The 23,822-nt window shown below is 48.2% G+C and overlaps 1 protein-coding gene across 6 annotated transcripts in view; it reads left to right on the top strand.

Annotated features, from left to right (window-relative positions):
• Positions 1–23,822, top strand: part of NFATC2 (nuclear factor of activated T cells 2) — a 154,465-nt gene that overhangs the window by 31,569 nt on the left and 99,074 nt on the right. For 4 of the 6 annotated variants that reach the window (XM_081832578.1, XM_081832579.1, XM_081832577.1 and 1 more), the window contains exons 2-3: positions 4,277–5,291; positions 10,649–10,820. In XM_081832578.1, coding sequence (XP_081688704.1) covers positions 4,277–5,291; positions 10,649–10,820 — 1,187 coding nt within the window. The remainder of the gene's footprint in view (positions 1–4,276; positions 5,292–10,648; positions 10,821–23,822) is intronic. The other 2 variants (XM_081832582.1, XM_081832581.1) reach the window with 1 other exon arrangement.

Below are 23,822 nucleotides of genomic sequence, written 5' to 3' on the forward strand. Positions count from 1 at the left end.
GAGAGGAAAAAGAAAACGGAAAAAACTCTGCTGCTTGGATTAATTAAAACCAGCGTAAATGCTTTGGATGCTTTTGCTCAGCAAACGGGCCTTTCTGTTTGGCGTTGCTGCCAGCAAGTGTGAGTGATGTGTGTTTTCATGGCGGAGTTTCTGTGACTGTTCACGTCAGGCCTGAGGGGGTGTTTCTGATGAGATGTGATGCAGTTCATCTGATAAGGCTGGAATTTTTGCTAAGAGACTTTTTGTGGTTTGTTGTGCTGGTTCACAGGGTAGTGGATTATCAGAATGTTGTCTGATATGGATTTGATGTTGAACTCTCGCTAGATTAAAATTCTACACTCTGTTACCTGCCAGGAAGGTGTGTGTGTGCGTGTGTGCGTGTGTGTGTGTGTATGCACATAGATACAAGTTGTGATCGATTGCCTCTTCATAAGAACTCAAGACCCTACACACCCCAGCTAGAAAAATCAAAGGATTTCACAGCCAGAAGTGACCAAGGAAACCGATCTAGTTTAGTGCTGTCCTATAAATGGGAAGGCTGAGACATAGAGCCGGTGGGGGACTTTTCCAAGGTCACACAGCTAGGTAGTGGCAGAGTAGGACTAGATCTCAATTTCCTGCTTCTGAAACGAGGGTGTCATTACCGTATATCCTGTCATGTCACCCCTATGCCCCACCACGTTTAAAATAAAATAAAACATGTTTCTTTTGGGAATTGTATTTCTTTTCTCGAGGTCATACAGAAATCAGTCTCCTTTCTGCCATGCTTCTGCTGCCTGATTACTTAGTTGCCCTCCCTGGAGGAAGTCACTGTTACTGTAACTTCCAGAGAGAGCCTGTGTACGCAACCGCTATGTGTGTGTGTGTGTGTGTGTGTGTGTGTGTACCTGTGTATACATTCCTCTATCCTGTTTTTATACTGTGCATGCTGTATGTACCTTGCTTTTCTCCTTTGACACTGTATCTTGTCATTCCAGATCAATGCAGAAAGAACTTTTCCAACCCTTTATCTAGCAGCATTGTATCCCATTGTATGAACAAACCAGAATTCAACCCACCCCCAGCTGATAGACATTAGGTTGCTTCCAGTCTTCTGGGATGACAAACAGGGCAGTTTTTTTTTTTTTTTTAAGATTTTATTTATTTGAGAGAGAGTGAGAGTAAAAGAGAGCACAAGCAGGGGGAGGGGCAAAGGAAGAGGGAGAAGCAGACTCCCTGCTGAGAGGGAGCCCGATGCGGAACTCGATCCTAGGACCTTGGGATCATGACCTCAGTCAAAGACAGATGCTTAACTGACTGAGCCACCCAGGTGCCCCCAAACAGGGCAGTATTAACTAATCTTAGGCACACTTCATTTGGCACATATGAGGGTTTAGCTGCAGGATAAATTTCTAAAGCAACGTTGTTTGGTTCCAAAGATACGTGTGTTGGAATTTTGATAGATATTACCAAGTTACCCTCTGGAGGTTATATCTTTCTCCCTTTTGGTTTGGATATTAACATCTTTGCGTAGCAGTTTAAATATTTCATATAGACTTTTGTGAACTCACTTTTAAAAAAATCATTCAGCCAACCAACACGTATTTTTTTTGGCGGGGGGGGGGGTTCCTGTCCAAGTGCTGGGAATACATTAGGGGGTGAAAGAGTCCTCATAGAATTTCCTGTTGTAGGGGTGGAGCTGGAGGTTGGGAGAGAGGCAGGCAATAAACAACTAAATTCAGAATTACTTAATTGGAATTTTGGGAAGTGTATGGAGCAGAACAGAGAAGCGTGAGTGGGCTGTAATTTAGCCAAGGAGACCAGGAAGCCTTCCCCAGCACATGACACTTTAGCTGGAAGGAATGAGTAGTTTAGTCATGTAGAGAAGGGACTAAGGCACCACACACCTGGGTGTGGTGGGGGGAGGAGCTGTTGTGACAGAGGGAACGGCAAGCACAAAGGTCCTGAGGCAGAAAAGGAGGTAGGTGCTTTCTAAGAACAGAAAGACAGCCAGTTTGGTTGGAGTCCAGGGAGAGATGTGGGAGGGCAGAGAGAGGCGAGGCCAGAGGTGGCAGGCCGGGCCTGGCCAGGCTGGCCTAGTTGAGGTTGTTCATCTTTACCCTAAGAGCTGTGGGAAGCCATTTCTGGGCTCTCGCCTGGGGTGGGGGCACCATCTGGACCTCATGAGATCAGCTCAGCTAAGGCAGGCAGCATGTAGTCCAGGATGGTCCAGAAAGGGCACCAGGGGGTTGAGGATCATCTATGTAGCCACCTCGGCTCCCCAGGGCAAGGGCCCGTCACACAACTTTAAGAAGAGTTCCCATTTCTGGCTGGCTGGACCTTGGGCATGCTTCTTCTATTGTTTGCTCACTCGCTCAGCAGACGTTTATGCACAGCCTATGCTAGGTGTCCGGCAAACAGTGCTGAGCCTCAGTAGATGCGGTTCCAGAATGGTAGCATGGTGTCTGGTGCGTGGGTTGCAAACTTCTGTAAAGGGCCAGATGATCAATATTTTAGGTTTTGTGAGCCATAGACTGTCGTAACTATCAACTCTACTATTGTAGTGCAAAAACAAGCCATAGACCATAGGTAAACAAATAGGTGCATGGGTGCATTCCTATAAAACTTTATCTACACACACAGTCTGTGGGCCGGATTTGGCCCAGGAGCTGCAGTTTGCCTGCCCCTGATCTATCATGATGAGATTCCCTCAACACATAATACCTGATGTGTTGTGAGCTGGTAACAGGTGTTAGCAGAGAAAAGATGGCAGGGGAAAAGGGCAGATAATGAAAGACACGGGAAGAAATTAAGGGAAGCAGCCATGTGAAGATCTCGGGGGGTAGAGTTTCCAGCAGAATGAACAGCACTCAAGAACTTCAAGGCGGGAGCTACTTGAAGAATAGCGAAGGGGTTAGCAGGGCTGTTGCTGAGTCAGGGTGGGAAAAAGTGGGGAGGTACGAGTGGCGAGATGGGCCAGGGCTCAGGGACAAGTGTGTTAAGGACTTTGGATCACATCTGGGGCAGCTTTTAAAGTTTTGCAGATGGGCGTTTCGAGAGGATACCGCGTGGCGAACAGACTGGAGGGGGCGAGGGTAGAAGTGGGGAGCCCGGGGGGGAGGTGAGTAGGTCCAGGTGAGAGAGGACGGCTCGTGGCTTAGGGCAGAGGGGTTGTGGTGGAGAAGGAGACACGCAAGCCTGTGGCTTATGTTTTGACAGTAGGGCCATCAGGATTTGCTGTGGATTGGATGTAAGGTGTGTGAAAGAGAGGAGTCAGGCTGACCCACGCCCCGACAGGGCGCTGGATGAGGGTCAGGGTGGCGGGGAAGAACAGCTCCTTCCCTCCTCATTCAACCCGCTCTCCAGCGTGGGTCCTTTCGAGGTGGCAGCCGAAGGCCGCTACTAAAGAAAGATGAGATCTTTCTGCACCCCCTGTTTTCAATAGCTTGAGAGACTACAGAACCATGGCTCTGCCTTTTGAGGGCCAAGGGGCTTGTCGGTGGGATTTCTCATCTTGCAAATTCTGTGTCTTTGGGTGAATCTCGTCCCCTCCCTGGGCCCCAGCTTCCCCATCTGTAAAATGGCACAAGATGAGACGTGACTCAGGAGTCCTTGTTCTAAATTAAGCCAGTATTTACACAAGGGTGTGAAAGGCTGGGATTTGAACCCAGAGCCCCTTGGACGCCAGAGCCGGTGCAGTCTCCCCCTGCGTCCTGTGGCCGTACCATATATGCAGAATGATGACGTAAGCCAGGTCAGTGGTTTCTAAACTGTGGGTCATGACCCACTGGTGGGCCAGGAAATCTGTCGAATAAGTTATGACCAGCATTTAAGCCAAATAGCCCCAGATAAGAGGAAAGAGAAGAGTGTATTGTTTGTAGCAGGGTAAGTATTGTTTCGTGAAGCTTTTGTTTCAGTCTCCAGTAAATACGGTGTGAGCTGAGTTGTGAAATGAAATGAATCTCTCCCAAGGGTTCCACAGAACCACAAGTTTGGAGGCCACGGGCCCAGCGCGTCCCGCATGGCTTGGATGAGCTGTGCTCTGTGCACCTGCGCTAAAATCTTTCCGCTTTGGTCTCGCTCTTCGAGGAATCTGGGATGAAGTGGCCTCCCTTTCCTCTGGCGAGGGAAGGAGGCTCCAGCTTGGGGTTTGGTGTGGTGGGGATTAGAAAAAACAAAAACAAACAAACAAACAAACAAAAAAACCAGGAGACAAAACCCAACCTGTGATTGCTCTGCATGGGAGTTCTGTTTTAGAGGCTTAAAAAGACCCCTCCCTCCCCCCTTCTCTTTCCAGAAGAACCGAATGCACATAAGGTCGCCAGCCCACCCTCCGGACTCGCATATCCCGATGAAGTCCTGGACTATGGCCTCAAGCCATACAGCCCCCTCCCCAGTCTCCCCGGCGAGCCCCCCGGCCGATTCGGAGAGCCCGATAGGGTAGGGCCGCAGAACTTTCTGAGCCCGGCGGCCAAGCCAGCGGGGGCCTCGGGCCTGAGCCCTCGGATCGAGATCACTCCATCTCACGAACTGATGCAGGCAGGGGGCCCCCTCCGCGGGAGAGACACTGGCCTGCTGGGGGAGCAGCCGGCCCTGGCCGGCGCGGCCGCCAGCCCGCGGTTCACGCTGCCCGTCCCCGGCTTCGAGGGCTACCGCGAGCCGCTTTGCTTGAGCCCGGCTAGTAGCGGGTCCTCTGCCAGCTTCATTTCCGACACCTTCTCCCCCTGCACCTCGCCCTGCGTCTCGCCCAATAACGGCGGGCCCGACGACCTGTGTCCCCACTTTCAAAACATCCCTGCTCATTATTCCCCCAGAACCTCGCCAATAATGTCACCTCGAACCAGCCTTGCTGAGGACAGCTGCCTGGGCCGCCACTCGCCCGTGCCCCGTCCGGCCTCCCGCTCCTCGTCGCCTGGTGCCAAGCGGAGGCATTCGTGTGCCGGGGCCTTGGTTGCCCCGCTGCCCGGAGCCTCACCCCAGCGCTCCCGGAGCCCCTCGCCGCAGCCCCAGGACGACGGTGCCCCCGCTGGGTACCCCCCCACGGCTGGCTCTGCCGTCCTCATGGATGCCCTGAACAGCCTCGCCGCGGACTCGCCCTGTGGCATCCCCCCCAAGATGTGGAAGACGAGCCCGGACCCGTCGCCGGTGTCCGCCGCCCCGCCCAAGGCCGGCCTGCCCCGCCACATCTACCCGGCCATGGAGTTCCTGGGGCCCTGCGAGCAGGAGGAGGGGAGGAGCTCAGCCCCCGAGTCCATCTTGCTGGTGCCGCCCACCTGGCCCAAGCAGCTGGTGCCTGCTATTCCCATCTGCAGGTGAGCGGGCCCGGGAAGCGGTGTGGTCCACGGTTTACTTTTAGGGGACTTTTTCTGGTTAGGGGGCGCTAGACAGAGTTCACGTCCTGGCTCTCGGCTTATTGCCTGTGAGGCCTTGGCAAGGAAGTTAAATTCTCCGAGCTGTGGTTTCCCCATCTGTAAAATGGGCCTGAGGGTACCTAACTCACCAGGTGGTGGTCCTGACGATGCAAGCGATCGCTGGTAGGGCACCTGGCTGATTCATTTCATTCACGGAACGGGTGTTTATCAGACACCTGCTTTGGGCCAGGCACGCACTGTTACAGGTGTTGGGGAGCCGGCGGTGAACAAAATGGGCAAAAATTCCTGTCTTCAGGGAGCTGACATTCTGGGAAGCACAGAGCAAGCCTTAATGTGTGGAATTCACAGTCCTCTTATAAGAGGACTTGATGATTGTTGGTATCTGCTAGTGCCTCTGTACTGCGGTCAGTGATCCGGAGGTCCTAAAAAAAGAAAGTGTGAGCCCTAATCCTCAAGGAGCTTAAAATAGTGGTAAGCTGAAGAGATGCATGTAGATGGTCTGTAGGGTCTGTCGATTCTGGATCTGAGTCCTGGTTCTGCCGCTCACCGGCTGTGTGATCTGGTGCTGCCCTCCTGCTGTGCCCGTGGCAGGCGTCACTAATCATGCCGGCCCTCTTTCTCACTGAGCACCTTTTTGATGCCATTCCCAGGGCAGGCATTGCTAATCAATCAGGACCCCCCCCTTTCCCACTGAGCACAACACTAAACCTTGGCTCATTCCCTATGAGATGAGGATAATAATAGTCCCACCTCAGCATGGTTTTTTGGTTTTTGTTTTTTTTTTGCAAGGATTGGGTGAGAGGATATATATCAAATTCTTGGCATGGAGCCTGCACAAAGTAAGAGTGCAAAAAAAAAAGGGGGGGGCAGCCATTATTTTTATAGGAGAATTGTCTTATTATTATGGGGGAAGCACTTTAGAGAGTGCTTTCTCATCAATGAGACTTGTCCTAGAAGATTGAGCTCTCAATGGTTGTTAGAGGAATGATAGTTGACAGTGATAATCACCAGTATTTAAGGATGCTTGCTGTGAGCCAGGCATGATCCTAAGTATTCTGTATGTACTATTTCATTCTTATATAAACCTGGCTGGTATTATTTTTTATTTTTAAAAGATTTTATTTATTTCAGAGAGAGAGTGTGTGTGCACAAGCAGGGGAGAAGGGCAGAGGGAGAGAGAGAGGCAGACTTCCCACTGAGCAGGGAGCCCGATGCAGGGCTCGATCCCAGGACCCTGGGATCGTGACCTGAGCCGAAGGCAGACGCTTAACGACTGAGCCACCCAGGCGCCCTGTAGGTTCTTTTTTAAAAAATTTTATTTATTGTATTTATTTTTATTATTTTTTAAAGATTTTATTTATTTGAGAGAGAGAGGAAGTGCATGAGCAGGGGGAGGGGCAGAGGGAGAGGGAGAAGCAGACTCCCCTCTGAGCAGGGAGCCTGATGTGGGGCTTGATCCCAGGACCCCGGGATCATGACCTGAGCTGAATGAAGGCAGATGCTTAACCGACTGAGCCACCCAGGCGCCTCTTTTTTTTTTTTTTTAAGATTTGTTTATTTATTTTAGAGTGGGGGAAGGGGCAGAGGGAGAGAATCTTCAGTAGACTCCCCGCTGAGCAGGGAACCCCTCGTGGGGCTCCATCCCAAGACCTCACGAAATCATGACCTGAGCTGAAACCAAGAATCGGATGCTCAACTGACTGAGCCACCCAGGTGCCCTGGGGCCCTAGATTCTTCAAAGCATGTTTGTTTTTAGCAAATGGAAACTTTTTTTTTTTTTTTTTTGGCAAATATTAAATTGAATACCAAAACAGATGGTGGTAGAGCTGTTTCGACTGACGGGATGAGAGTAGACAAGAGCTCTGTCCACCGGGCCTTGCTTATTCCACCCACAGACTGACCTGGACCACGGGGAGCTTCAGTCTGGCCCCTCCTCCAGAACAGTTCTGAGAACACTGGTGCCATGATAGGTTGATTGTGTTCCTTAAAAAAGGAGTTTCTGAGTTTAACAGAGTTAAACAGATATCTTGATGCAGGGGCCACTCCCAGCTGTGGACAGAACAGGCAGTGATTTCAAAGGCCATTTGGCCGTGGAGTTACGAGTTCTGTGACCAAAGTTGTATGGAGCCACCTTAGGAAATGCTGATTAAGGCCAACCCTGGTTCAGGTTGAGAAACCTAGGTTTGGCGAGGTGAGGGGACATGCCCAGGCTCACCCAGCTGGTTAATGACTGCGTTGGAAACTTAGAACCTCGGGTTCTTGACTTCTCCTTGTTCTCTCTGCTACAGATCAGTCTCCAGAATGTGATTCAGGTAATGACTGAGATTGGAGAAGAACATTGGCTCAGTCATTAAGTGTCTGCCTTTGGCTCAGGTCATGATCCCAGAGTCCTGGGATCGAGCCCCACATCAGGCTCCCTTGTTCCTTGGGAAGCCTGCTTCTCCCTCTCCCACTCCCCCTGCTTGTGTTCCCTCTCTTGCTGTGTCTCACTCTGTCAAATAAATAAATAAAATCTTAGGGAAAAAAAAAAAGAAAAAAAAATAGGATCATGCTGCATATGTCTGAGACTTTACTGTTTATAAAGACTTTATCATTTCTCCTTCCATCTCCATTCTGTGGCTGGATCTGAATGCTAGTAGCTCTGAATGCTAGTAGAGTACTTTAGTCCCTACAAGTGCTAGCTTGTGCCAGCCGAGGAGATATTTGTAAGAATCTTCTGTGAGATAGAGAGGATAGGGTGTTCAGGGAAGTCTCATGATAATATTTGTCCCAGGGTGTGCAGAGCAGAGGGCTGAAATTCACCTGCAGCATTTCACATTGGCTCTGATGGTCTAATTCTTAAGACTGTAATGAAGTCATCAAAGACTTATTCTGGAACCAAGGAAAATTTGAAGTTGATACTTAGAGATATCCCACTGGATCTTCTACTCCTTGATTTTTTTTTTTTTTTTTGATACTTCAAAAGATAATATAGGGGTGAAGTGATTTTTTTATGAGCTTTATTTTGCAAACTTAAAAAAGTTTCACTTGCATACGTAATGAGAGTACAAGTATTTGACACACACAGCATCTTGGCTGCAGGCAGAAGCTGAAGGCATGTTGGCATTGAAACTAAGGTGGACACTAAGGATAAGGGGGGCTTCGGGAGGCAACTAGTTGCAAAGAAGAGCTGGAGCTTTGCTTGCATAGTGAGGATATAATTTTAAGTTGGATTATATGGTCAAGTTGGGCTCCAGCAGTGATGGAGTTCATGGGGTGCCACTCCCCCGCATCTCCCCTTGGTACTGCTGTGATGGAGAAGGGATGGAATTGGTTTCATTGCAAATGCTTAACTAAGTCCAGTTGATAATGTCAGCTTTTAGCAGCTCTGGGCTTGTTTAGTGGAAAAGAAGGTGCTGATTGGATTAACGATTGGTGCCATATGTGCAAAATCAGGACACAGTGACACAAATCCATGTATTTGCAACTTTGAAGCTACTTTGATTTTTTTTTTAAAGATTTTCCTTATTTGAGAGAGTGAGAGAGAGAGCATGAGAGTGGGGAGAGGGAGAAGCAGACTCCCCACTGAGCAGGGAGCCTGATGCAGGACTCAATCGTGGGACTCCAGGATCATGACCTGAGCCAAAGCTGATGGTTAACAGACTGAGCCACCCAGGTGCCCCTGAAACTACTTTAAATATAAGGGCTTCTTTGAAATAAAACTGCTCATTTATTCATTCATGTATCCATCCAGCCATCTACCCATCTACCCACTGAATAGTCACTGAGAACCTATCAAATGTCAGGTATTGCTCTAGAGTCATTCTATAAGTGAGAGATTTTCTTGGCCCTATTTTAAATAAATTAGTAAGATAAGAGGTAGTGTAGACATGTGCATGGAGCACTGGACCAAGAGTCAAGACATATAAGTTGCGGCCTTGGCGTGTCTTGCTTTGTAATCTTGGGGAAATGTCTATGTTCTCTGAGGCTCTGAAGGAATAGTTTAGATAGATCATTAAGGCCTCAGTCAACTCTTAAATGACATAATTCTAACCATATATCAAGTACCTGTTGGATGTGCTGGGTAGGTTTAAGATTCTATAGAGGGGCGCCTGGGTGGCTCAGTCATTAAGCGTCTGCCTTCGGCTCAGGTCATGATCCCAGGGTCCTGGGATCGAGCCCCGCATTGGGCTCCCTGCTCCACGGGAAGCCTGCTTCTCCCTCTCCCACTCCCCCTGCTTGTGTTCCCTCTCTCACTCTCTCTTTGTCAAATAAATAAATAAAATCTTAAAAAAAAAAAAAAGATTCTATAGGAAAATAAAACTTAAGGCATATCATTACAACTTCAGATGTAAAGGCATATATATCTAATACTATAACCACAAGTAATTTAGATTGTCTATAGGAGATAATTATTTATTTGAAATATGCACTATATATAGGGAAACATAAATATAGCCTAATATTTATTTGAGGAGTTATTGCGCTAAGCTCTTTATATGATCTCAGTATCCCCACTTCTTAGTTGAGGAAACTAAGGCCTAGGGAGGGGAGGCATCTGCTCAAAGTAGTTAGAGGTGGAGCTTGGACTTAAACTTGGGTGGATAACTCCAGTCATGTTCTTGACCTTTACTCTTCCTTTAAATTTAGGGGTCTCTAAATTTAGCCACATGTCTATGGTTAGATGTTCTATACTTGCTGTGATAAGCAATGGCTATGACTGGAAATGGTCTCTCCCTAGAATTAGCTTTTAATTGAAAGCATTGGACTTGGAAATAAGAGCTGATACAACCCTCCAGTGCCATCTGGTCCATTTGTTATGTTATTATAAGACACTGAAGATAGAGCAGGTGAGGTTACTTGCCTAAACTAACAGGGCGCATTAGTGACTCATGGGCCCCTGACTTCCACTTCAGTGTACCTTCTCCCACACTTATTCCTTTGGAATGGGAGAACATTCTGGGAAAAGGGTGATTTTTAGAGGTAGGAGGTGGTACTCTTCAAAATTCCCAGAGGAAAAGAAGTTAGAGCAGTTAGAAATATGCTAGAATTCACGTGTCATGAAGTTAGCTTCATAAATGGAGATGTCAGTCGCACTGTTGTCATCAAAGATGGAAGAGAAAACCAAGAAAAAGATCTCTACCTTGTGAAGTGTCCTACCTATCCTTTCTGAGAAATATGTGCTTTCCAACAGCCAGTATTTTACTCCTATACTCACTGGACATGATTTTTCCAGAAAAGGGACCATTTACATTTATTGTACAGGTTGACAAGTCCTGATTTCTCGTATACATGACTGATTCTATTTCCTCCTTCAGCATCCCAGTGACCGCATCCCTCCCTCCGCTTGAGTGGCCACTGTCCCACCAGTCGGGCTCCTATGAGCTGCGGATTGAGGTGCAGCCCAAACCACATCACCGGGCCCACTATGAGACCGAAGGCAGCCGAGGGGCTGTCAAAGCTCCAACTGGTGGCCACCCTGTCGTTCAGGTACGGACTTGAATTCTTTTCCTTTTGGTGTCCTTCATTTGCCAGTAGGTGAGCTACTTCTGCTCAGCAACTGCCTGTTGCTTGTTGGGTTGTGGTATGTGTCTCAGCCTCTTATTTGTCTGACGGATGGGAACACTTGAGATGGAATTAGTATCAGAAGCTGGTCCAGGTACTCAGAGGCTAGAGGAGAAAGTCTTCCTGAGCTGGATAAGGATAGAAATGATATTCTTGCTCAAGCTACTTCTTCCCTTCTCTTTCGGATGGAAAAATTGCTAGATTTTGCAGAGATTTGTGTATTGACAGAAGGTTTCTGCAACCATTATTTTGTGCCTAAATTTCAGATGTGAGTCCACTGAGAAAATTCCATACACTCTTGTAAAATATAGAAAACTAGGAGAAAATTAAAATTACACATAAAATAACTATTAGCATTTTATATATTTATTGTTGCCTTTTCTATTCACAAACATGGCAATGCTATTAATGTACATTTATATGCTTTATGTTACAATGGTTGGTACTCTGCTATTTTTTATATTATACCATTTATAATATAAATGGAGGAGCATTTCCTCCTGTTTTTTTCTTAATCATTATCTTTTTGTCTGTGACTTTTGATTTAACCTCAGACTTTTTTTTTCCAAATAAGTAGAGACATGTGCATTTTTCTGCAAAATAGAGTTGAAATTATCTTTCTTAATTGTGTAATCTGTTCAACCCGAGACTGCTGATTGGTGCTCACCAACCAACTCAATTAAGCAGAACCTTCAATACATATAAATTTACCTTTTATTTGTATTTACCTTAAAGTGGATGTATTCTATGATAAGAATTATATGATGCGTTAGAACGCTCTAGAGAGGTTAACAATGCAGATGCCTAAGCATCACCTGAGACTACTTAATGAGAAACTATATGAGTAGAACTCAGACAAACAAAAAACACAAACCTCCAAACCCTGAAATCTCCACAGGTGCTTTCAGTGTATACACCTGGTTAATGAATTTTATGATAATATTAGGAACTTATAAATCCTGACAGTTGCTTTTTCTAGAGCTGACATCGTAGCTATTTTGGGATCTGTGTCTATTCCTTGCTTCTTTTCCTTGACCATGAGCCACATTTTCCTCTTTCTTTGCATGTCTAGTAATTGTTGATTATCTTCTGATGTTGGGATGATAATATGTATACTGGATATTATAAAGACTCTGGATTTTGTTATCTTCCGTGGAAGGCAGTTCAGTAACGGGCTGATCACTGTGAACTTGTGTGGACTTGAGTTTACATTTTGTGAGGGTAGACCTGTGGGAAGCCCGAGATGTTTCCCGTGCTCCCTCCTGTGTCGATTTCATTGAGACCTGGTTTTAGATTCTGTCAGGGCAGGTCTGGGGAAGCCTTTCTCTAAGGTGTACCCTTATTTCTAAGGCATAACCTTTTCGGATGCTTGGTGGGGGAGGTGACTCCACGCTGGTGGTATGGAAGCTGTCCTCAGGTGGAGAGCTAGAGTGAATGTATGCTCAGCTCCTGTGTTTCCTTTTCCCCAGTGACCACAGTCTTATGCTGCCTGCCATCTAACGCCTGACAACAGTTGCCTTGTTTAGGTTTGTCCTGACTTAACGGTTGTTGATGGTGGGAGGGCTGGTCTGGTACCATTTACTCTGTCATGCATGAAAATGGCTTTTTTTGGGAAAGGAAGTCTTTATGTGATTATTGATCTAGGCCTATTGATTCTAGGAGGGGACTTCCGGCTCGGAGGGTGGCTTTAGTCTGTGGACTGGAGTCAAAGCCTTTAGTAGTGATAGAAAAACTCAAGGCAGATTGGAAGGGGGATTTAGGGGCTTGTCTGAGGAGGTTACTATTGCAAAAGCAGGCCAGGAGACTCGGGAAGAAGCTAGGCTTGAGAATGGTCCCAAATGTACTTCTTTGTTCAGTCAACCCATTCAACAAATGGATTCATTCTGCAAGTATATGTTGAGCCCCTTCTTTTTGCCATATGCTGTTGTTTTTTTTTTTATAAGGTTTTTTTTTGTTGTTTTTAAGATTTTATTTATTTGAGAGAGAGAGAATGAGAGACAGAGAGCACGAGAGGGAAGAGGGCAGAGGGAGAAGCAGACCCCTTGCTGAGCAGGGAGCCCGATGCGGGACTCGATCCCGGGTCTCCAGGATCATGACCTGAGCCGAAGGCAGTCGCTTAACCGACTGAGCCACCCAGGCGCCCCCCATATGCTGTTTTTGATACTAAAATACAATGAATAAAAAAGAAGTTATGCTCTCTTTCTTAATGGAGCTTATGGTCTAGGGTGAAAGAGTTATTGACTAAATAGTCATAAATGATAAAAGTACAAAAGGTGACAAGAAGCATGAAGGAAAAGAACATGAGGTTCTGGGCGTGTAAAATGGAGGAGCCAATGAAAACAAGGGAAGAACATCTGCTAAGATTTCCCTGAGAAGGAGCCTGGTGCTGAGAATTCATCAGGGGAACAGCATGTGCAAGGGCCCGGAGGTAGAAGGAAGCAGAGAGAACCACGTCAGAGGAATGAAGGAGGCCAGTGTAACTGGAGCAGGAAGCCAGAGGGAGGGGGAGAGAGGTAGGCAGGGGCCAGAGCATGCAGGGCCTGGGTAGCCAGGGGGGTAGAGTTTGGCTTTATCCTGAGATATGAGAAGCAGGAAAGAAACATGATCTGATTTAGGCTTTGATAAGACCCGGCTCTGATTGCTCCATTGGAGTAGGTAGGAGCTGAGATCAGGAGAGAGTTAGCAGGCTCTGTTCATGGTCTCTGTCCTCTCAGGGCTGTGCGGTATCTCCAGTCTCTGATCACTCATCATACGTGGGTTGAGCACTGCTGTGTAGGAGGCACGGTTCTAGATTCTGAGATATGGTATGAACAAAACAGCGAGAAATCCTCGGCCTCGTGAGCTTACAGTTCAGCAAAATGATAATAATAGTGGTTAACATTCAGCATGCATTTACTGTGGACTAGACCCTCTTCCAAGTGCTGTATGTGCTGACTTATTCAATCCTCAAAGGAGCCTTAGGAAGCAGGTTACAGTTAGGTCAAGGACATGTCAAGGAACTTGTTCAGGGTCATAGCTCTCCAGTGGGCCTGGGATTTGGACCCCCAGGTCCTGCTACACAATGTTCCTGATTTTTCACGTCTCTCTGCAGACCATCTTTCCTTGACTTCTTACTCTTACGAGGCTGAGAAAGCCCGGTGGAAAACTGCCCACACCTCTTGCCTATCAGTTTTATGTGTTGTCCCGGCACCAGCTCATTGGGGCCCAAATGGCGATTTCTTAGGGAGATTCTAATTGGCCCCAGTTGGGAAGGCCCACTGGTTTAGGTGGCTTGGCCAGAGTGGTTAGACCATGTGCAATGGTAGACTCTGCTCACCCTTTCATCTAGGGCCGGGGCCATGGAAAGTTCCAGAGAAGGGAATGAGTGGGATGTACAGTTCAAAAGACCCTGCTGAACTGTGCTTGAAGTTCATGCCCCTCCTTCTGACAGCCCCCAAGGATCCATCCCTCTTCTTGCTTGTAACTTTGAAAAACCCAGTGCCTGACTTAAAAGTTTGTAGCCACATTCTCTAAAGATACAAAGTGAAGTATTTTAAAAAAAAATCATTTGAATAGATTGTGTTCTCTTCAAAATGCAATGTGCTAACCACTGATTTTTTTAGCATAGTAAATCAGTTTTTAGAAAACTTCTTTGAAAAATGAAGTGAAGAGGGGACTTAAGACAAGTGTTCTTACCCCTTAGGTAGGAGTGAAAACCCCTTTTGAAATCTGGAGGGTTGCCCTTTCGTACCCAGAAAAGCAGCGAAGCCCTGTTTTGTACCTTGCCTAGATACTTCTGCTGGTTTCTCTCTTGATCTGTCTCTCTTTATCTCTACATCTGTTTCTATTTCTGTACTGTACCATGGCTCCTTCCCCCCCTCAATGATTGGTCCCCAACCTTCTCTTTTTTATTTACCACACTATAAAACTTCATTTTTTTTGTATGCCTCATGGTTTTATGCTCCTCTTTATATGAAAATAAAATGAGCACAAGATCATTTCATTCTTTCTTTACATAGAAAATTAAAAACTTAGGGGCACCTGGGTGGCTCAGTTGGTTAAGCGACTGCCTTCGGCTCAGGTCATGATTCTGGAGTCCCGGGATCAAGTCCCGCATCGGGCTCCCTGCTCAGCAGGGAGTCTGCTTCTCCCTCTGACCCTCCCCCATCTCATGCTCTCTCTCTATCTCATTGTCTCTCAAATAAATAAATAAAATCTTTAAAAAAAAAAAAAAGAAAATTAAAAATTTAAGCATGGACCACCTTTAGCTGGTTTTGTTTTGTATGTCCCTTAGCCTTGGAGGAAAGTTTGCTCCAAACCTTAAATGCTTTCAGATCTCATGACTCCTTCATTTGGCAAATACTTTGTTGAGGACTTGCTGTGTGCCAGGCACTGTGCTAAGTGCTGATAATATGATGATGGGGGAGATAAATACAGTTTCTGCCCTGACGGAGCTCAGGGAGTGCTGGAGATACAAAGTCGACCAGAATGGTTTGGTGTGACCATTGCTGAGATGTGGGTGAGTCCAGGAGGCAGAGGACTGCAATCTGGAATGACACCTGGACTCTAGGGCAAGACAAGATGACTGATTAGGAGCCTATCTGTTGGATTTACAATGTGGGGGTAACTACTTCAACGGAACCAACCATGCCAAGAGAGTACTTGGAAGATCTGCTGTAGAAGGGAGTCTTGCTGAGGATGTGACTTATCAACTGGGACCTAGAGCAGGTGACAGAGCCAGCAAAGAGGAGTGATGCCCTTCCTCTCTCTGTTTCTCTAGCTCTCTGGGTAGGGGTGGGCGAGTGTTCCTTGCACAAGGTACAGCGTGTGCAAAGGTCCCGAGGCAGGGAGCAACTTGGTGTGTCTGAGGAACTGAAGGAGGGCCAGTGTCACTTGAGTTTAGCTTGGGGGGTGATGGGTTGGCAGGACCATGCTGTGCAGGACTCATTAACCAAGGGGAGGACCTTGAGTTTTATTCCAGGGGAAGGGGAAGGCAGTGACGAATTTTGAGTAGAGGAAGAAGGTGATTCTAATTTATTATTTCTAGGATCATTTGGGCTTCTTTCTAGGGAGTGGGTTAGAAGGGGTAAGGGAGGAAGCAGGGCGATGAATTTGACTGATTGGGGCAGGGGCCAGGTGAAGATCAAGCTGAGGAGGACAAGGGGGCAGTGGGAGGGGAGGGGTGGGGAGGGACTCTATGGTGTGACCTTCAAGACTCAGTTGCTGGCTTCCATATGGGAGGGGAAGGGCACCTGGGTACAGGATGGTGTCACGTGCCACGTGGGGAGACTGGGGAAGGGATCATTTTCTTAGGGGAGGATGATGACTTCAGTTCGGGGTATAGGAAGTTGGAAGGGCTTGTGAGGTGTCCAAGTAAAGATGTCAACGGGCAGCTGGACTTAAGAGCCCAGAGCTCGGAAGCCAAGTATGGGACTTTCTACCTCTCAGGCCTGTGGAATGCCACAGGATCACGTGCGCTGTCACTAGAAGGCTTAACACAGATCCACTTGGAAGGGTTTACTTCCCACACCCTAATAGGAACCTGCGTCTCTCCAGAAGCAATGGACTAAGGAGAGAACCAAAGAAGATAGAGAAACAGGATCACGAACTGACAAGCCGGTGGGGGCCAGGCAGTGAAAAGAAATGGCCAAATTGGCCAAAGGTCAGGAAGCACTAGGGAGTGGTGGGGAGCAGGGCACAGCAGAGAGCAGAGTGTGTGCCTCATCTGCAGGAGGCAGCCACTATTCAGCCCTCCTTGGTTGTACCACTTGGGAATGGGGGTCCCAGCATGGCCGGGTTTTAGAGGTTTTCTTCAGGAGAAGCTAGGAGTCTGAATTTCCATGTTGAAATTTCTGGTTATTAAGTGTTGGCTACTAAGTCAAACTTTGGGTTCGATTTGGCTCCAGGCAAATATCCTCAGTTCATATATCTGGGGGTAAATAAGGTCTGCGCTACTTCAAGTTTTATCAAATAGAAAAGGAGATAAGAGAGAGACTATATTTATACGATTTCTAAGAATTGTCTGGTTGTGGCAGGAGCCCTGTGAGCAGCCAGGTCCATGTTGTTTCTTTTATAAAGCTTTAAATCCCATTGAAATAGAACAAGCTTATGGTTCTTTCCCAGGAGCCGGGGAATCTTCATTCTCTAGCCTGACTTTGACTGGCAAGGAGCAGATGAGAAAGGGAACTGCAGAGGAGAAAGCGCCATGTGCCCTTTGGCAGAACCCAGCAATCCTTTCCTGGTTCTGGTTCAGGGCAGGATGCAGGGATCCTTCGGTGGACAGAACTTCCATGCCCAGGCTGCTTTGCAAAGTTGGGCTTTAAGCATTTCCACAGTTCCTCAGCTTATGGGATCTCCTAATACCCCAACTGACCTGGGCCTGCGTAATGTCCTTTCTGTGCCTGCTTCCAGACCCTTTAAGCATATTCCTGCAAAGAAATTCCCGGTAGAGGACGCTTTGTCACATTCCTTATCCATCCTGGTGCTGGGGGCTTTCAAGATACATGCTTACCACTCTCTGGGGCTTGTTTTCAGCTGAAAGAATGCTCAGAAAGGCATCCTTTCAGTTAGACAGCAATCAAAATGAGAAGGTGTAACCATAGTACACACCTCCAAAGACAATTCTTTCAAACGGACGTTCAGACATATGGAAAAAGCATAGGTAGTCCCTTTACGAGAAATTCCTTACAGATGCAGAAACCGGATCTGTGTTTCATGCCGGGTAAGAGTGACGAGCTTTGCAGGGCGGGGAGCCGGAGGCCAGGGGTGCACCTGTCCACCTGACTCCCCCCTCACCCCCCACCCACCCCGCCCCAATCCAGAGAAAGCCAGTCAAGTCTCCAAGCTTTCATCTCCTAAAACGGATTGCAAGGCTGTGATTTTCATCCTGTCGGATTTTAGCCTTTATCCTCCTTCTGTGACTCACTTTAAATTATATCTCTGAGAGGACAGAGAGAAGCCAGGTGGAGTTTTCTCCTTACCAGGCGAAGCCGCAGTCCTGACAGTGAGCAGCGCCCCTTTGGCGATGGGCTGCACACGTGGGCTTCTATTTAACTAACCAGATGTTGTGCTCAGTGAGGCTCCCCCCTCCCCCAACTTCTTAGACGTGAAACAGGAAGCAGGTCTTGCAGATGCTAATTTGTCTAGAAGCTGCTGTGTTTGCTTCTTCAGAGGGTTCAGTCCGACCCTCTGGGGAGGGAAAGCACAGAGGGGTGGCTCAAGTTTCTGAGGAGCAGAGTGTGTTCTGAGATCCCGAGAGGCTCCTCTGCTCATTCATCCATTTGTCTGAAAGATTTACCAAGCACCTTCCATGTGCCAGGCACGGTTCCAGGCGCTGGGACTGCGGCTGTGAACCAAACCGACGAAGATCCCCTGCCCCCGCGGGGCTGCCGTTCAGGCTGTGGAGAGAGAAACAATAAATCTAAGAAGTAGGAAGGTTAAATAGCATGCTGGAAGGTGATAGGTACGATGGGAAAGACTGTCAGGCCAAGGGGAATTAGGAGGGGTCAAGAGGCCTTACTGAGCAGGTGGCTTCAGAGCAAAGGAGGAGAGGAAAGAGGAAAATGTGCAGGGATCGGGGATGAGGGCTCCGGGCTGAAGGGCTGTCTGGGCCCAGCCGGCCCGGGCTGGGAACACAGAGGTGGCCGGAGGCGCAGGGGTGAGCCGGGAGGGACGCGTAGGAGACGGAGGCCCAGAGGAACGGGGAGGGGCAGATTCGGGCGTTGGACGCTGAGGACTTTTGTTCTCAGGGAGGTGGGAGCAGGGAGGGCTGGGCTCTGACTTAAGTTGTAGCACCATCCCTCTGGCTGCTGTGTGGGTGAGAACAGGCTGCGGGGGGGTCCGGGGAAGAAGCAGGGACCGGGTGGGGGGCTGCAGCTGTAGTCCAGGTGAGAGGGGGAAAGTGGCTGGACCGGGCTTGGGGGCGGAGGGCATGAGAAGTGGTTGGATTGTGGGTATATTTGGAAAGCCGGGCTAACTGGTTTTTTTGAGAGATTGGCTCTGGTCGAGAGGCATGGGTGTGGCTATAGTCTTGGGAAAGGCCGGAGTCCCCAGGGCTGAGCGACCCCGCCAGCCCCCACGGAGACCTCACCGACTTTCAGAGGGAAGACCCCTTCTAGGGGTGGCCTGACCCAGCCTTTTCTTGTGCAGATGGGGCTGGGGCAGGGTGGGGATGCTGACGCCAGCTTTTGGAGAGGAGCCATCCTTACCGGCCGCCCCTTGCTTATACCAGCCTCTCGATCGTAACACTGGCTGTTCATTTAAAAACTCTAAAGAGCGCCGTCCAAACCAAGGGCATCTGTGGGCCAGATGTGGCCTCCTGTGTGTGACCTCGAGTGGTCAAGGAGGCTTTGTGAAAGAACAGAGACGGGTGCTGGCTTCCAGGGGTGCGCCGGGTGGAGGAGAGGGGGGTGTCCAGGGCGGGGCCGGCAAAGGTGTGGGTGCCGAGCAGGGGCGGGGTTGGATGATATATCGTGTGCACACATTGTGTGCCAAATGCACACGATGGTAAGCAGGGTGTGCTTTCGGTTCACACTAGAAGATAAATAGTCATGAATCAATGAGACATTGCCCCTGGATGTAGGGAGAAAACAGAAAGCTTCTGGAATCTTGGAGAAAGAGTTGTTCCATAAAGAGTGATTAAGTCTGAGGCTTGCAATATGTCTGGCAAGCAGTGGGGACATATAAGGGAAACTTGATGTGTTCCCCAAACAACTTTTTGGGTCCCTCCTATGGGCCGGGCACTCTGTTGTAACAATGAGAGCTGCTGGGCACTTACTGTGTACTTTCCTTAGAGTGACCTACTTAATCTTTGCAGTGATGCCATGGAATGTAGGTGGTAGAATTACTACTCTCCTTTTACAGACAAGGAAACTGGGACACAGAGAGGTTAAGCAACTTGCCCGATGTCACCCAGCTGGTAAGCGGTGGCGTTGATTTGGACATAGAAGGCCGGAAGCCAGAGCCTACACTTAGCCATTGGTCTGCACGGCGTCTGGGAAGCAGGTGGCTAGGAACAAGGCAGTCCTAGCATTCTTTAGCTTTGGGACTCTGCGTCCAGGCTGGGCGGCAGTTTCTTCAGTTGTAAAGTGATGAAGACTGAATCTTTCAGATTATTTGTTTTGTTGTGTCAAGAGTCATGAGGATGCTAAACCCAAGTGTGCAGCATGATCTTTGGGACAAAGCAGGCATTTAATCTGCTGTTCTTTTTGTTGAGAAGTATAGCGATCAACTTGGATCTGGGATCTTCTGAGCTGTGCTAGCCTAAGATTAGATGCTGGTGTCCGTTCAGGCTTTTTCTGGTGCAGTGAACCAAACCTGAGACTCCTCTAGGGTACCATGAGCACTTGGAGGGTTGTTTATTTATACACTGTATGTTATGTATATGATCTTACTTCATCCTTGCAGCCACATAGTGAGGTGGGGCTGTTATTCCCATTGTACAGGGGAATAGAGAGGTGCAGAAGCTAACTAACATCTTGGAATCTTGGAGAAAGAGTACAACTAGTGTTCTGCCCTGACCTTGGCTTTTAGCTCCTGGGTTCTCATCTTTCCACTTCCCTATCCATTCATCCCTCACCTGCTCGCAGCCAGCCCCGCACGAAGCCCCAGCACAGAGCACTGCAGCTGGGGTTAATGCGAGGGTAAGACGGGCCGAGGCTGAGCAGAGGCTCCTCGCAGCGGCTTTGGGCAGAGCCCTGGGCCAGTGTTGGGCATCCAGGTCCCACCCTTGTCTTCACTCTCTCCACTGAGGGACCCCGAGTGAAGCGAAGGTTTTCTCTGGGCCTGTGAGAAAGGAGACTTCTGCTGGAGGTGGATTTTCAAGCATCCGCCGGCTCCCATGTGCCACGAGGAGGGAGGGAGGGCACGGCCTCTCGCAGGGGCCCACTTCCCTTTGCCATTCTCCAGGCCCTGGGAGACAGTGGGGAGGTTCAAGCCACTTGTTCTGAGCCTCCTGGAAGACTGTGGGCTGACTCTTGCCCACACCCATGTCATTTATTGAGCGCTTGCTATGGGACAAGCATGCCCCATGGGCTGGCTCCGGCAGGAATGCTCTGTGCAGGGGGAAGGAGGCTCAGAGGCGGTGAGTGCCTTCTCCAAGTAGCCCATGGTCATTAGCGACCCTTGACTGAGCTTTCCCTACGTGCCAACTGCAGGAGGTCATGCTGCTATTATTAACCTCAGGTACAGAGGAGGAAACTGAGGCTCAAGGTCACACAGCTCACCGGAAGGGATGATACCCACGCCTATCTCCTCGGGTCTTTGCAGAGAGTCAGTGACCCGACAGGGTGAATGAAGTGCATAGAGAAGGGCCTGGCACCCTACAGGTGCTCGGTGTGCGCTTATTGTTCCCGTTTCCTATTATTGTTTTTTTTTTTTTTTTCTCCGTACCATCCTGTTAGGGCGAAAGAGGGAGCATTTGTTCTTACATGGAAGTTTTGATTTCATGCCACGGTCCCGGAGCCAGGATGGACAGGAGTTAAACACCACCCGTATGGGTGACATTAGTGCCCGTCATTCATTGTGCACGGGCTCTGTGCGAGCTCAGAGGATCCGCTCAGGGCCACGGGGTCTGGATGTGGTAGGACAGAATTTAAAAGCACATCTGTGGGGCTGCTTGGCCGGACCATTCCCACTGTTCTCTGTCGTCCTTGGGCCCAGTGCTTAGGGGTTAGCTCCTTCTGAGCATTCTGACACAGTTTTGAAAAAGTTTGTGTGTGTGTATGTATACATATCCGTAGGCAGGCATATAGAAATTAAATATATTCATAAATATACACACATACGTATGTATATATAGACATATGTGTGTGTGTATATATATATATATATATATCTGTGCATCAGATATAACCATACATACATACTTTTTTATTCAATTATTTTTTCTTGTTGTTTTTTTTGTTTTGTTTTGTTTTGTTTTAGAGAGAGAGCGAGCATGAACAGCGGGGGTGGGAGGGAGGGGCAGAGTGGGGGTAGAGAGAGAATCCTAAGCGGGCTCCACGCTCAGTGAGGAGTCTGACATGGGGCTCGATCTCACGACCCTGAGATCATGACCTGAGCCGAAATCAAGAGTTGGATGCTTGACCGACTGAGCCACCCAGGCAGGCACCCCTATTTTTTCTTGTTTGAATAGGTATTTGTTGTTTAAAAAATACAGGAAAATATGAAAAAGAAACCAAACAGCACCCTTTGTCACCTGGGGAACTACTGGTTTTGCTTTGCTAGATTTCCTTTCAGTCTCTTCCCACGGTACCTGCACCCTGCTCCTGCCCTCCTTACCTGGTCGACTGTATGTCAGGTTATTGTGATGACCCCAGGGGCAAAATAGCGCCTACCAAGATCCGAGTTAGAATGGGAATTACTTTCTATCTATAAATGGGTATGATGCTACCATTATTTCTAGGCAGTACTTGGAGACACAGAGAGGTTAAGGAACTTGCCTAAGGTCACACAGCAAGTGAGTGAGGCCCGAACTGAACCTAGGTGGTCTGGCTCCGAAGGAAAAATAGAAAACTTTAATGACTCTGAGATACTTTGCTGGGTCATTCCTAAGGCGCTCTTATTGTTACTTAAATATTCTGAAAAATTCAGGAAATAAATCTAGTTTGGTTGAGCATCAGGTCAACTTTTTCCCTTGTCAGGTGCTCAGGCTCCTGCTTTCCATGGTGTCCGGCTTCTGCCCTCCCAGTTTTGGCCATGGCAGCCAACAGGCCCCTCCCAGGTGCAGAACAACAGCCTGCTTGTGGGTGGTATGGTCTCCCAGGGTGTGGACTTCAGGGGACACTCCCACCTGTCCTGGTGTGAGGGCCTGGAGCCTGACAGGCCTGCGGGTTACATTCGCTGTGTGGCCCCTTAAGGCATTTGAACTTAACTCTTGATAGCAAGAAAGGAATTTCTGCTGGCTTAAAAGACATCTCCACTCCATGACATTCTTTTTCCAGATGGGGTAGCCTACACCTGGGATTTGAGACTTAGCATCTCTGGGGAGTGGGGGCGGGGGGCTAGCTCCCACGTGCAGACCTTGGTGATCAGACCTGTGTTAGCTGGTCACGGACCTCCCTGTCCACCCTGACGCGTCAGCCTGAGTTGTTCTCACTGTACCAGTGCTGTGATGGGGAAGAAGGATAACCTGACCTCCTGAGGCCTCAGTTTCCCCATTGGCAAATTGGACAAAATGTTGCTTATAGGATTTCTAGAGGAAGATTTCTGTAAGACAATTAGCACAGTACTAAGTGTCAACTTCCCTGGTTTCTTTTATAAATTAGTTCTGGGGAGGAGATGCATTCACCTGGTGTACCATTGGGAAGGTACTAGAGACGTGTAGGGCAAGGCCTCCCTCCCATCCCATACCTGAGCGGCCACCTCCTCTTCCCGACGTCCCAGTGTCACCGCTTCTTGAATATCCTTCCGAGAGGGGGTCTGTGTCCTTGTGATTCTAGCCATTGTTGTCACTGTCCTCATCCACAGCGGCATATTCATTTCTAAAGGACTTGGCAGAATGTCCTGTGCATTTTAAATCCCCAGTAAATGATCAAGGCAGTTATTACTGAGGAGCTTCAAAAGGCTTCACATTTCAGTTTCCCAAATAGGAAGTGAAGCTGAGTTGATCTTTTTGGCATCACGTATCTAACCAGATAGATCTTTCCCCACAAAACTTTAGGTTTCTTTTAAGGAACTCCCATCTTCCTAATTTGACATTTATTGTAAAACTGTAAATACCAGTCTCATGAATGTAGCTTTGGAAACCCATGTCAGGTGAATGTTAAGCGTTAGCTTTCCCTGATGCCAGGCTTGTATCATACCTTTGTGTGCGGGTATCCTTTCGCTCTCCATCAGAAAATGATACACTGAAGTTAAAAGCAATGGATATTATCAGCAAGGGTGCAACCCATGATAAAAAAGTAGCAAGAAAAGGTGCAACTGGGTGGCGCAGTCGGTTAACCAGTT

The sequence above is a fragment of the Leptonychotes weddellii genome, chromosome 10 (assembly GCF_054177405.1).
Source record: "Leptonychotes weddellii isolate Sample4059 chromosome 10, ASM5417740v2, whole genome shotgun sequence".
NCBI classification, from domain to species: domain Eukaryota; kingdom Metazoa; phylum Chordata; class Mammalia; order Carnivora; family Phocidae; genus Leptonychotes; species Leptonychotes weddellii.